Source organism: Ochotona curzoniae, unplaced genomic scaffold, assembly GCF_017591425.1.
Source record: "Ochotona curzoniae isolate NIBS_2020 unplaced genomic scaffold, NIBS_Ocur_1.0 contig_1, whole genome shotgun sequence".
Classification (NCBI taxonomy): domain Eukaryota; kingdom Metazoa; phylum Chordata; class Mammalia; order Lagomorpha; family Ochotonidae; genus Ochotona; species Ochotona curzoniae.
The window spans coordinates 29,859,999-29,873,042 of NW_024464918.1; the positions used below are offsets into that span (position 1 = coordinate 29,859,999).

The 13,044-nt window shown below is 42.9% G+C and overlaps 1 protein-coding gene across 2 annotated transcripts in view; it reads right to left on the reverse strand.

The window, feature by feature from the left end:
• Nucleotides 1-13,044, reverse strand: part of CEP120 (centrosomal protein 120) — a 59,430-nt gene that overhangs the window by 23,945 nt on the left and 22,441 nt on the right. Inside the window, exons 6-14 of one of the 2 annotated variants that reach the window (XM_040968542.1) lie at nucleotides 12,375-12,572; nucleotides 10,032-10,259; nucleotides 8,913-8,994; nucleotides 7,212-7,386; nucleotides 4,977-5,126; nucleotides 3,980-4,162; nucleotides 1,714-1,810; nucleotides 1,470-1,622; nucleotides 849-938 (exon numbers count right to left, since the gene is read on the reverse strand). In XM_040968542.1, the coding sequence (XP_040824476.1) occupies nucleotides 849-938; nucleotides 1,470-1,622; nucleotides 1,714-1,810; nucleotides 3,980-4,162; nucleotides 4,977-5,126; nucleotides 7,212-7,386; nucleotides 8,913-8,994; nucleotides 10,032-10,259; nucleotides 12,375-12,572 (1,356 nt within the window). Of the gene's footprint in view, nucleotides 1-848; nucleotides 939-1,469; nucleotides 1,623-1,713; nucleotides 1,811-3,979; nucleotides 4,163-4,976; nucleotides 5,127-7,211; nucleotides 7,387-8,912; nucleotides 9,130-10,031; nucleotides 10,260-12,374; nucleotides 12,573-13,044 lie in introns of both variants that reach the window. The other variant, XM_040968464.1, reaches the window with a different exon arrangement.

The window sequence follows — 13,044 nt, forward strand, 5'->3', positions numbered from 1 at the left end:
CTTTCAGGTAATCTTGCCTTTCTAACTTTTTAGAAACTTAGCAATTAGCTATTCAAGCTTTAATGGCTTGAGAATTAAGGTAGAAATGCTCAAATGCTGTATGTCAGAAGTCTGGGGACTTCCACTTCAGTCATAGAAGACAAACTGCCTCTCCACAAACATGAACTGAACAGCATTCGCAAACAGCTTTTGTAGGGCACTAGACAAGAGCCAATGCAAGACAGGATCCCAAGGGAACACGGGGGCAGCCCTGAGCTTGCTGTCTTGGAGACCCACACAGCCCACCTGTGCTGCCCAGCAGAGGTGGGGGCAACAGCAGCGCCCTGAGCAGTGCGTGGCGAGTGGGGAACGCGGACCCGTGATTACACCGCCAGCTACTGACAACAGACTCTCAGAGACTTGCGGAAAGTCTCAGCTCCGCCAGGGCTGCTTCAGTGAGTCCCTTGGTGTGAAGGAATATCTAACTTCCTGGTGCTTTCAGGAGCTCATGTGGTGACTGACTTTACAACTTCATTCTACCAGCTTCGAGGTTTCTGAGGACCTTTATAGGACCTTACAGTTTATAATGGATGTATGCATAGGTCAGCGTGCTATTTTCTTATTCATACACAGGCAGTGTTTTTCTCTAGAGTATTCTTTTAAAAAATACTTATTTTCTTAAATAAGACAGCTCCTTTGCATTCTTCAAGACCCAAAAAAAGCACAAAAGCCCTCAGTGAAAAGGTTCCCTCGTGCCCTGACGCAGGTACTGACTCACGCTCGGCCACATGGCACCGCTGGCCATTCCTTCCGCAGAGTCCACCTGCTGCCTACGTGAGACACGCCGCCAGCACTCCTGGCCTTCTTACCTTTTTCTTCACTAGTGATTCTCTTTCTCGGTCTCTTTTCTTCCATTCCTCTGCAAGAGCTTGCATGTGAGCCAGTTCTTTCTGCTTTAGCTACACAAAGAGAAAAATACACCAACATTACGTATCAGCCAATCAGTTCTTATTATTTTTTTTAAAGATTTATTTTATTTTTATTGGAAAGGCGGGTATACAGAGAGGAGAGACAGAGAGAATATCTTCCGTCTGATGATTCACTCCCCAAGTGAGTGCAACGGTGGATGCTATGCCGACCCGAAGCCAGGAGCCTCTTCCGGGTCTCCCACGCGGGTGCAGGGTCCCAAAGCCTTGGGCCTTTCCTGGGCCATAGGCAGGGAGCTGGATGGGAAGTGGAGCTGCCGGGATTAGAACCGGCACCCATATGGGATCCCAGGCGTGCAAGGCGAGGACCTTAACCACTGCGCCACCGTGCCGGGCCCAAGCCAATCAGTTATTCTTAAAGAACTATCGCCTCATAGGTCAGTCTTTGTAAGGCAATGCTGACATGCAATCAAATTGCAGAACACACAAAAGCAGCCCTGCTATGAAGAAAGAAAATGTACTAAGTAGGCTAAAAAAACTTCGGAGTAACATTTTAAAAGTAACCTGATTTTCAAAAATGTCTTCCTGCATCTCCTTCCACATTTCCAGCTCCAGGGCTGCCTTGTACTCCAGGGTGTCGCGAGGCTCCACCTGGCCCTCAGCAGGAGCGGGGGCTGCAGGCAGGGAGCAGGGCTTCTGGGAGACGGCAGCGAGACCCTGCAACAGCAAGCAGAAGGTAGAAAGAGGCCACGCTCCCGGCACCTCACCCCCTACTGTGTGCTGCAGACCCCTCAGCCATTCCACGTACCTGGGATGAATCAGAGACGAAAACCTCACGCATTTTTACCAATCCGTAATCCTCCAGGGTTGTCGTGTAAGACAGCTCTAATATCCTGTTATTTGACCTACAAAGGAAGCCAGGCAGAGCTTAAAACGCACAGAAACACAGGTGAACCCTGGTCCTTCTCATTCTGCAGAGCTGTAGGACTGGGGTTGGGCTTAGGGGTGCTACGGAGTAAGAGATGCTCTCTGGCCCGGCCATTATGCTGAAACTGCAGTGGCCTCTGGCTTCGTGGCATCTGACCATCACCAAGCTCCTGGAACGCACACCCGTCTACCACACTGGCAACAACACCTGCGGCTTACTCAAAGCCCTACTGCTGATGACTGTTGGTACTTGGGTTACTCCTCTTATTTACATATGTAGACGCGTGAGCGCACGCAGTTTGGCACTTATCCCACCTCCTCATGTTATAATTTTAAAATGTGACTTTTTACTGCTTATAAAATACACTTAAAAATTCTGTTTTGGTTCTATATACTTTAATACTGTATTTTGTCTTTTACCTGCAAGGAATACACTGGTAGGCAAATCTTTTCTTAGATATGAACACTGCTTCAGGGTAATTTTGACAAGTGGGCTAATTATGTATTATTTTTCTAGGAACTTCTCTGTCATGGAACTTACAAGTGGTATACATCATTTAATAAACAGAAGAGAAAATAATACAGAAAAACAAAAATCTTGGTAACCAAAAAAATTTTTGTCTAAAGAAGACGTTGAAATAAAATCACTATTTCTAGGCCAATTTAGAGAAAAGACAGAAAGATCTTCCATCCACTGACTACCTCTCCAAAGGGCCAAAAGGGCTGCAGCTGAGCCAACCTGAAGCTAGGATTCAGGAGCTTCTTCAAGGTCTCCCATGGGGATGCAGGGTGGGCCATCCTCTGCTGCTTTCTCATGCCATCTAGCAAGGAGCTGGACCAGGAAGTAGAGCAACTGGGACACAAACTGGTGCCCATATAGGATATTAATGCATGCAAGGGGAGGATTAGCCAATTGAACCATTGCGTTAGGCCCTAAATAAAAGGACTAAATGATCTCACACGGGGGCCAGTGTAGTGGCCTAACTCCTAATCCTCCATCTGCAGCGCCAGTATCCCATTTGGGTACTGGTCTAAATCCCAGCTGTCTACTTCTGCCACAGCTCCCTGCCTGGAAAGGCAGCGGCGGATGGCTCAGATCCTTGGGTCCCCACACTCATGTGGAAGACCAAGAAGCTCCTGGCTTCAGCTCAGCTCCATCCACAGTGGCCACGTGGGGAGTGAACAAGCAATGCAAGATCTCTCTCTGTAAAATCTGCCTTCCAAAACACAAAATTAAACTTTTTAAAAACACACACAAATCTAATTCTTCGCTTTTATGCTTTCTCCTAATCTCAAAAATGTTAAAACATGGCAAGTTCCTCAGCATATCTTGTTACCTAGAGAAATTTCCTAAAATCTTGTCTGAAAAACAGGGAAATAAAAGTATTTGCAACAAATGGCATCAAAAATACCCTCCTTCTGATGTCATTATATTTTATTTATCATTACAAATAATACTACTTTTTAGAAACAAGTTTTTAATAATGAGTGATGGCAACACCAATTTTCAGTTAACCAAGTATCATTTTTTAAGAAACTCGATTTCCCTGTCTTCTAAGTAAATACAAACTTTGCAAAAGTCTTCCGAAGCACTCCGGAGGGGGTGCAGTAAGGGAAGCAATTTCAGTAATACTTTTAAATCTCTTAATTTTCACTGAACTTTAATTCCTTCTACATTCTTATAACACTTCGGAAAGCAACATAATGTTAAATTCAACTTAACTTTGTGGTATTAATATACTTGCTGGTTGATGTTAAGTTACTCTGGGTTGGTACTGTGGTTCAGTGGGATAAGCTGCTGTTGGCAATACCAGCCCGGGAGTAGCAGTTCAAGTGTCAGCTGCTCTGTTTCCTAACCAGCTTTCCAGTGGAGCATCCAGGAAGGTAGTGGAAAGTGGCCTGGGGACTTGGGCTCCTGACACCCATGCACAGGAGACCTGCAGGGAGCCTGAGGATGTATCCCAGTCTCCAGGAGCATAGATTTACTTGTAATTTAAAATGGGTAACAGAAGGCTAGAGGAAACTGGAAAGCAGCCTCAACAGGTCAAAGGCAAAGTTTGTGGCTAACTAACTAGATTCACTGCACACATGCACACATAGGCACACATGCACACGCACACAACGGCCAGTTCTGTAGAATGCATTACCCTTGTGCTGCTATAACAGGCACACTTTCACTGTAAGTCTGACGCCAACACTGTTCACCATTAGAACCCAAAAAGCGCGTTTTTTCTGAAGCCAAGATATTAGAAAGCTGAATCCTTGCAATTCCCAGAAGTAAATCTTTACTCATTTTGTCCTTGTGCCACAGTTCAATCAGCAATGGAATCCTATAGGAGACAGAAACATCCTTAATGGAACCAAAAGGTTTTGGAAACTGGAATATCATCCAACGCAACAGTTGGAATAAAGGCTCAATTTTCCAAGTACCAAACCTGAAATACTGGCACATTTTCTACACTTCTTTCTAAACAGAAAACCCTTTAAACAAGATTATTTCCACAAATGGTTAAATAATTTTTAGTTACACCTCTTTCTTCCCCTTAAAATTCATTAAGTTCAACTGTAATACTGATACTCTAAGAAATAAGACGTTTCAAAGTTTTATTTTTCTTCACAAATTCATTTCACAGGATTAACTAGTTCATGCACTAAAAAGAAAAAATTGTTTAACAAACAGTACATTTATTTGGTGACTCATTAATAAAAACTAAGCAATCTTAGTTACTTTCAAACATGGACAAAGGGACATGACACAGATCACAGAAAATGGATTTAAGACTTCTCTCCATACAGGCAATTTTGAAATTCATGCAAATAGTCTCCAAAAAGTTCTTGAAATTTATGCTGTTACAATTTCCCCCAAATTTTTTGAAATATTCTATTAGGAAAAGGCGAGCACGACCCCTTTTTAAAGCTCCTTCATTACCCACAGATGATGTGTTCACAAAGTTCTGTGTCTGCTTCCAGCAAAGAGGAAAGAGCCCTTTAACAGAAACCACTAGCAGGTATACCGATGTCATAGACATTACAGTAAAAAAGCAAATAATTCTGCTTTTTGATGCTGAAGCGTCTAAATATTTGTGAATTTCAAGCCGCCTGAACTTCCCTTTTCAGTAAGAATACACACAGCGTGCTCATTACCGTAGGAAGGTGTCCTGCAGCTGATGAGGCATCGTGGCAAAATCAAACGCACAGTAGGACTGAGGAAGGAAAACCTCCATGTTCTTGCGAACTTCTACAGGAGGATTGGTCATAATAGGAGCAGCACTTCCAAAGAATGGGTAGGAGTACCTAGAGTTTAAGAAAAACAAGGTGTAACGATACAATTCACAACTGTTTCCCACAAGTAAAACAGCATTGTTATCAGCAAATAAAATTCTGAGAAAGAACAACGGGAGGGAGGCTGAGCTGCCATTTGTGAGAGAATGTATCCTCTCACCACCTTTGCCTGGGGACCAACGAGGAGCTGCTACCTCGGTACCACTCAGGAAAAGGCTGCTGGACTTAGGGTCTAAGCCCACAGTGGTGTTCCCATCTTGTGTGGGTTACACTGCCCTCAGTGAGTGCCAAGAATACATTTACGGTCTTGCATCTCTGAACAAACACCGAGGGATGCAAGCAACTCGGAGGAATCGCGGACGGGGAGACATTACACAAAACCCGCAGCGGGCTACGTGGAACAAGGCCTCACAACTGCGAACTTCAGCTTGGACTTAAAGCCACAGGTGAAGATACGACGATGATCACTTAAAATTCATTCCTGCATCTTGCTGTTTACATAACTTAAAAATGTAACCACACTTGCAAAAACTTTTTCCTACAAAAAAATGCTATGCATCCCTCAATTCCAGTAGAACTATAAATCTATTTAAATCAGGCCATTTCAGAGTTTTTTAACCCTGGAGTAAGAGGGGAATAAGACTAAGGAAAGTCCTATATATTAACCTTTTCAAATAGCAGTACTACCTCACATATTCTACATAGTTTCAAAGTACAATTTCATATCAAAACAGAATACAAAATGTATCAAACTGAAAAAAAAAAAAAAAAACTAAGTGCCATATATTTTTTAAAATGCTTTAAAATGAATCAAAGGCAGGATTGGCAATCCTGACCGTCCGGATTCCGTGGACAGCGTTAGACTGAGCTCCCCTTTAGCAGGTGGAATACTCTTCTCTTTCTTCTCTTTCTCACTAGGCTGAGCTCTTTGCTCCTGTGGCTCATGTTCCCCTAGTATTAAGCATACTGTAGGTGCTTAATAATTGTCCCCGGGGGAAGAATACAAAACCTGTCAGAGTGCTTCGTAAGTGAGTCTGTGTTAACATTCCCTCTCACGGCCAGCACCCTCTCAAGCTATCCCAAGAGCAGACTCCCGAAGGAGCAGCACAGACATCTCAGTTACAAGAGCACATTCTTTGGAAAGAAAAAAAAAAAAAAACGACAAAATAGGAAATAATCGTTGCTGAAAGTAATTTTCAAGTGTCACAAAAACATTTGAAGCTGTGTGTATGAGACCCAAGAATCCTTTTTCAGACCTTAATTTTCAAATGTAAACATTGTAGAATAATGCTCAGCATCTCACATGAGGTGGATGGCAGAATGTCCAATGAATTCATGATCACACTGGACACAGGGTCCCCTCCACCCAGTCCAGTCCTAGTTACTAAAATTCACAGAAATGCCAAGAGAAGATGAAGCTGTTCTCACTTCAGTCACTCAATCAACATTTTCATGTCAAATGCTAATGCTGACTCCAAGAAATTTATGAGACGCTAAACATTCCAAGCGCAGTACGTCACAAATGTAACAGTAGAAATCTACCCATGAAACTGATTCCACATCGAAGAGACTGGACACATCCCACTTACACCTCAATGACTGACACAGACTCACAGCTATACAATGTGGGCCTCAGCAACACAGCCTCTCATCCTAATACAGTTTTATAGAAAAATCAGATGTTGCATGGTTCTGTTTTAACCTTCAGCACCTGTCAAACATCCTTAAAGTTCAAGGACCACTTAATGCAACACGGTGGAGGAATCCACCATGGGGAGAGGGTTCGGGGAGGGGGGAATCCCAGTGCCCATAACATTGTGTCACATAATGCAATACAATTAATAAAACAAACCAAAAAAAAACTAGAAAAAAAAGTTCAAGGACCACTATATTTCAAACAGCATTAATAATTTATTATTTCTCACAGCACCAGGACTGCTCAGGTTTAAGTTCAAAGTCTAGAATTCAGCCTTACCCTCTTCTATGTTAATGACTGAACAATCACTAACTTCTTTGGTGACATTTCTTTGCGCAAATCCCCAGAGGAAAAGCATTTCTCCTCAGAAAACACTACTTTGAAACAAGATCAAATCACACCTTAATATACAGTTGATTGGAAAGCCGATTTCCAAGTCATGGACACTTCTTAAGTCTATTGAGAAGCAAAAATGATGGGCCGTCGCGGGAACAGCAATCTTCTGTCCTGAAGCAGTCTCTGAAGCATTGGCGGCGGCCACCAGCTGGGCCAGTGACGCAGGCACAGAACTGAGGGCTACAACAAACAAAAATGGACATGCGACTGGCTAAAGTTTCTATTAATTTGTTAAAATCATTTAAAAATGCCATCTCATTCACCTTCAAGCAGCAAGGAAACTGTTGTTCCATAAACTTACGAAGTGAGACATAACTGTAAAATCTACTTGCCCCCAAACTATGTGAGCTGTAATTCCCACCCAAGGACTGCATAAAGAACGACCTAGAATGCATGCATACAGAACTGATGCAACAGCTTCCGACTGCAGCCTACCTGGAGTGTAGCTTTCAGAGGGTTATGTTTAAGATCCAGTATAGATATAACTAGACCACCTTTGTAAAAAGCACTATGCTTATTTTAGACACAGAAAAAAGCAAATTGAAAAGATGTATGTAACTCGTTTTGGAGCAGGAATTTCAGCCAGTGGCCCAAGTCGTACAGCTACTCAAGACTTAATCTGCCACTAATTATTTAGAGTACAACTATAGAACCAAATGTGATTGAAAAATTATATAAAAACAGAAGTACATACATTCTTATTTCATCATTAAGATAAAAAATAATTACTGACAATTACTGACTCTGTAAGCTTTTTCCTCTAAATTTCAAATTACCACAAGACAGCTGACTTTAGTAGTTCAAAAATCTGAGGGGCTGGCATCGTGGTACAGCCAGCTAAGCTGCAGCTGGCAGCACCAGCTTCCCATACAGGCCCTGGTTAGTGATCGGGCTGCTCTACTTCCAAGCCAGACCTGTGCTAACATTCCTGCGAAGGCAGCAGATAACGGCCAAGTGCTGGGGCCCCTGCACCCCCATCGGAGGGCCCGGGGAAACTCCAGGCTCCTGGTTCTGGCATGGCACAGCTCCGGCTAATGTAAGGGGTGGGTGGACGGGTGTGTGAGAGAGACAGAGAGGAGAGGAGAGAGAGAAATTTTGCCATTCAAATAAATTAAGTAAATCTTTTTTTAAAAAATCCATCTGAGGAGGTGTTGTGGCACAGTTCTGCAATGCAAGCATCCCATGTAGGTGAGTCCCAGCTGCTCAGGCTCCTAGACACTCCATTTCCAATCCAACTCCCAGAAGGTTCATTCCCAGAAAGTTAACAAAAGAAGGCTTAACTACCTGGGCCCCTGCCACCTTCAAGGAAGCCCTGAAGGGCTGCAGGCTCGGGCATGGTCCACCCAGCCACTACCGTCTGTCACAGCATACATCAGAACATGAAAGCTCTCTTTTTCCCTCCATCACTTCATTTGTCTAATAATTTTTTTAAAAATTTAAAACTTATCTGAAACAACCATAATCTTTTAGTTCTTTTGATTAGGCTCTTTCTAGTGTGAAAATATCAGGAAAAATGCTCCTAAGAAAATTTAATCATAAGGCTAACTGCATTGCATTTAAAGTGTTTTTAATACACTCCACATATTAATGGCTCTTCTAAAAAAATGCACATTTTTTACCTAAAACGAACAGAAGATCTCACAGCCATTTTTGAAATGGCTATGAGCCCATTATTTATACAAGACCTGGAAAAAAATAAGTCTCACCCTTTGGATTCGGTTTGATGTCTTTATCATATTGTAAGCTTTCCACTTCACTTTCCGTTGCATCATCTTTAGTTGGAGGTGACTGGGTGGGAGGTGGAGCAGGTGACCTGCTGGGTGATTTGGGTCCAGTATCTGTCCTCTCCTCTATGGGGGTTAAAAGTCTCTTCTTGGAATGCTGTAGTTCATGTCCATTCTGGGTCTTTAATTCAATTAAAGACTAAAAACAATTTTTAAATAAAACATAATTTGCAAAGAACTTTCCTTCACATTAAGCAAAACTTGGCGTTGTTATTTTTTTAATGTTTCCTTTCCCAGTTGGGATATTCCTAGTCTATTTTTCTTCATAATTTGCAAATTTCCTTATAGCATCTAGGACCAGAAAAAGGAAGATGAACAGGAAGGAAATATTTCCAGAGCCCAGTATCAAAACACATCCTAACAGGCAAGCAGGAACAATGGCTGCAAGAGCTGGCTAAGATGTCACACACAGGTGTCTGAAAATGGCTCAGACAGACCTTCCTACACCACCTGTGGCGCATGGCTCTCTGTATGTATACACATGTATTTTTCTTTAAGACGCTCATTTCAGTTTTCCTAACTTTAATTCACACTGTATAGAAACATTAATTCTTGAAAGAACAAGGTATTATATTTCATTTTGGGAACAGACACAATTAGAAAACATACTCAAATGACCAGGTCTATGGCGAACCTCCCTCTGAAGTACATGAGGAATACAGGGGCTAAGGAACCAAGACAGTTACCACAGCAAGAAGAAACCCCTGGTGTAGATTCCCAGAGACTAGGTTTAAGCAGGTTCTCTCTTTAGCAGGAGCTCCTGGGCTGCCAGTTGACAACTATGAGGTAGGGGCAGGGGCGGGCTCCACGAAATAACCGCCTAGAGGCTGGGAAGGCTCTGGGCAAAGCTACTTCAGCCCTGCCAACATTGGAAGCCACACAATTTTTCACAAGGTTTCTGTTTCTAGAAAGGAAGGATTACAGCGTAGGCCACTCCTGACGAGCCAACATCTCCTCAGGCCAGGCAGTTCCCCTGCCTCCTTGTCACCAGCCACACATGACACTGAGAAGTAGGGGATGGGACAGAGGGCCACTACTTGCCTGGCACTCTACACCTTCTTTCTGCAGAGCCACAGACACCCCCACCGTCGGGGCCAGCTCCAAGGGAACAGGTGCAAGCTTCTGCTTGGCTCGGTTGGGAGGGTCGAGAGTAAAGGCGCCCTCGACAGTGACTGGGTGCTGGTGGATGTCTGTACTGCCTCTCTTCAGCAGTCCCGTTAAAGGAACCTCCGTGCTCCCCAGGGACTGGTCTCCACAGCACAGATGGATCTAGTATGAGAGAAAACCAGAACAGGGCTTTAGACTCGTCAGTCCTGCAGAGGTTACATAGTGCTTCTCAGCACAGACCACACGGCAGGGTCTCAAACAGGAGTTTCAACCCTAGTAACAGCGTCCGAAGTTTTACTAGTAACTCACTACAGCTCCTTAATTTCTTCTCCCAGCACTGTGCACTCATGCCTCCACTCTCTTTTCTTCCTTCAGTAAGCTATGGTCATTTTAGTATTTCACTCCGGGGAACAAGACGGTCAGCACGAGGGTCAGATACACACTGTATCGCAGTGCCTGGCATCAGGTCCTGCCCTCCCTGCTGATCCAGCTTCCTGCTCGTGAGCACTATGTGAGACGGACTGGCTGATCATGTGCTTGGCTCTCCGCCACCCGCACGGCGGCCCAGATGCAATTCCAGGCTCCTAGCTTCAGCCTGGCCCTGCCTTCTGTTGCAAGCATCTGTGGTCAGCATGAATCAACAGATACAGGCTCTCTGTCGGTTGGCCTTTCAAGCAAATTTTAAAACATTTCCCATATGTAAATTAATGTAAATTATATTGTAGAGTGCATGAATATAAACAGAAAGCAAATACCTCAAACATTCTTTCCATTTTCACCTTAACATTAGCACAGTTTAAGAAAATTCAGTGGATCAACTCTGATTTGGATCAAAAAGCTCAAATAATCTAATTTTAGTTACTTGCTGATCAAATCAGTGTTTCTTTCATTCTGTTCTTCTTTTGCGGACTTTTTAACTAAAACAAGGAGTTTAAGAATAAAAGGTATAAGAATGCTCCAGCGTGGAATATGCTAGTAATTACTGATAATTAACCAAAAGATCAATATAAATGAATTCCAGGCATCTGTCACATAATTCTTCTCCTCTATTACAGTTAGCCTTGGGAAAGTTCCCACTCCTATAACAAGCAATCATTATACAAGAGACACAGACTTCAGAGCCACCTGCAACTAGAGCTTTATGCTATGTGCTGTATCATTTTGATGGGCTGCGGAGGATATATTTTCATGGCTTAATGTTCTCCATCAAAAGCAAATAAAGCAATCTTTTTGGTAAGACTTGATCATGTTACAGAAAAAAATGCAAATTGATTTTTCCTGCATTTCAGTTTCCATTCTTCTGTTTCCTGGCAATCCTGGGTTTACAGACCCACCCTTAAGATACAGTACTACTGGGGCCTGGCGCGATAACGTAGTAGTTAAAGTCCTCGCCTTGAAAAAGCCAGGATCCCATATGGGCGCTGGTTCTAATCCCAGCAGCCCCGATTCCCATCCAGCTCCCTGCTTGTGGCCTGGGAAAGCAGTCAAGGACAGCCCAAAGCCTTGGGACCCTGCACCCATGTGGGAGACCTAGAAGAGCTCCTGGCTGCTAGCTTTGGATTCTCTCAGCTTCAGCTGTTGCGGCCACCTGGGGAGTGAACCATTGGATGGAAGATCTTCCTCTCTGTCTCTCCTCCTCTCTGTATATCTGCCTTTCCAATGAAAATAAATAATCTTTAAAAAAAAAAAAAGATACAGTACTACTAAAAACCCTTAATGTCGCTCCTAACCTCCCGCCCAGCACCAGCACTGCCATCAAGGACACTGCTGGCCACGAAGGCCTCCAGGCCTGGCCTTCACACCCCGCGCCGCTCTCATCAAAAGCAACTGCCTCTCAAGAGGTCAGGTTCACTAGGGACAGAGTGGGAAAAAAAAAGAAACCAAACTACCTCAACTGAGACTTTAGAAACTGTATAATTTGTAAATTTCTAAGAGTAATAAGGTAAATAAACGCTAACCTTATTCCTACAACTACATCAACCATTTCCAGAGACGACACTGAACCCTTGACTGTGCCCTTTAGCTCCAGGCATCAGGTAAAGACTTTTTCTAATATTCAGGGCTGACAATTCTTCCAACTCTTGGCAAGAACTCTGTGAGAAGGTAACAGCTCTAGAAATTCCCAAGTAATTGTAATGTTTCTCTAGGAGTCTAAAAAATACCTTAGAAGTTAACACACATGTCAAAGCTAGCCTGCTTTACCGAAATAACAGAACTGCAGCACTAAACTAATGTTGGAAAATGCATCACCAATTAAAAAAATGACACGATTCTTACCTGTAGTTTAGACTGAAGATTCAGGTAAGCACGGAGAATCTCTACACTGCTACGGATACGAACAGACGCTCGCTCTGGCTCGAAGTTGGGGTTGATGAGATCGTTGAAGGGCTCATTTGTAACATCATTTCCCAGTAGGGAATAGTAAAAGAAAAACTCCGGCTGTCTTTCCGGAAGCTTCATGGTACACGGAATTAACTAAATAGTGAAGGTTCAACAAAACAAAAATGTATTACTTCCCAAAGCATTAAATATGGTTGGTGAGTCTATTACATTCCAAAAATATTTGCTGGAATACTTCCAATTATTTGATTCAAGCCCTAAAACCATGGAAACAATTTGTGAATTCCCACCAAATCTGTTTTTCTCAAGAGTTACTTTAGAAAAAAGCACAAAGATACTGAAAAAGGCTGTCCTTACACATTTATGCTGTTTTAGTGTTTAAATTCATCCAGTGGATCTATAAATATGTGACAATTCTTTTTAGAAGGAAACAAGACAAATGCCTTAAATCGAGTTTTCCTTATTTTTATGTATTTTTCTCTTACCCATACTTCACCTTCAGGGAGGCTTTGCTTTACAAAGATTAAAAAGAAGTCTTGATCCAGGCTGCTTAAAATGTAACAGCTAGTCTTGGCTTTTCATGCGAGAGTTTAGCTCCTCTGTAAGA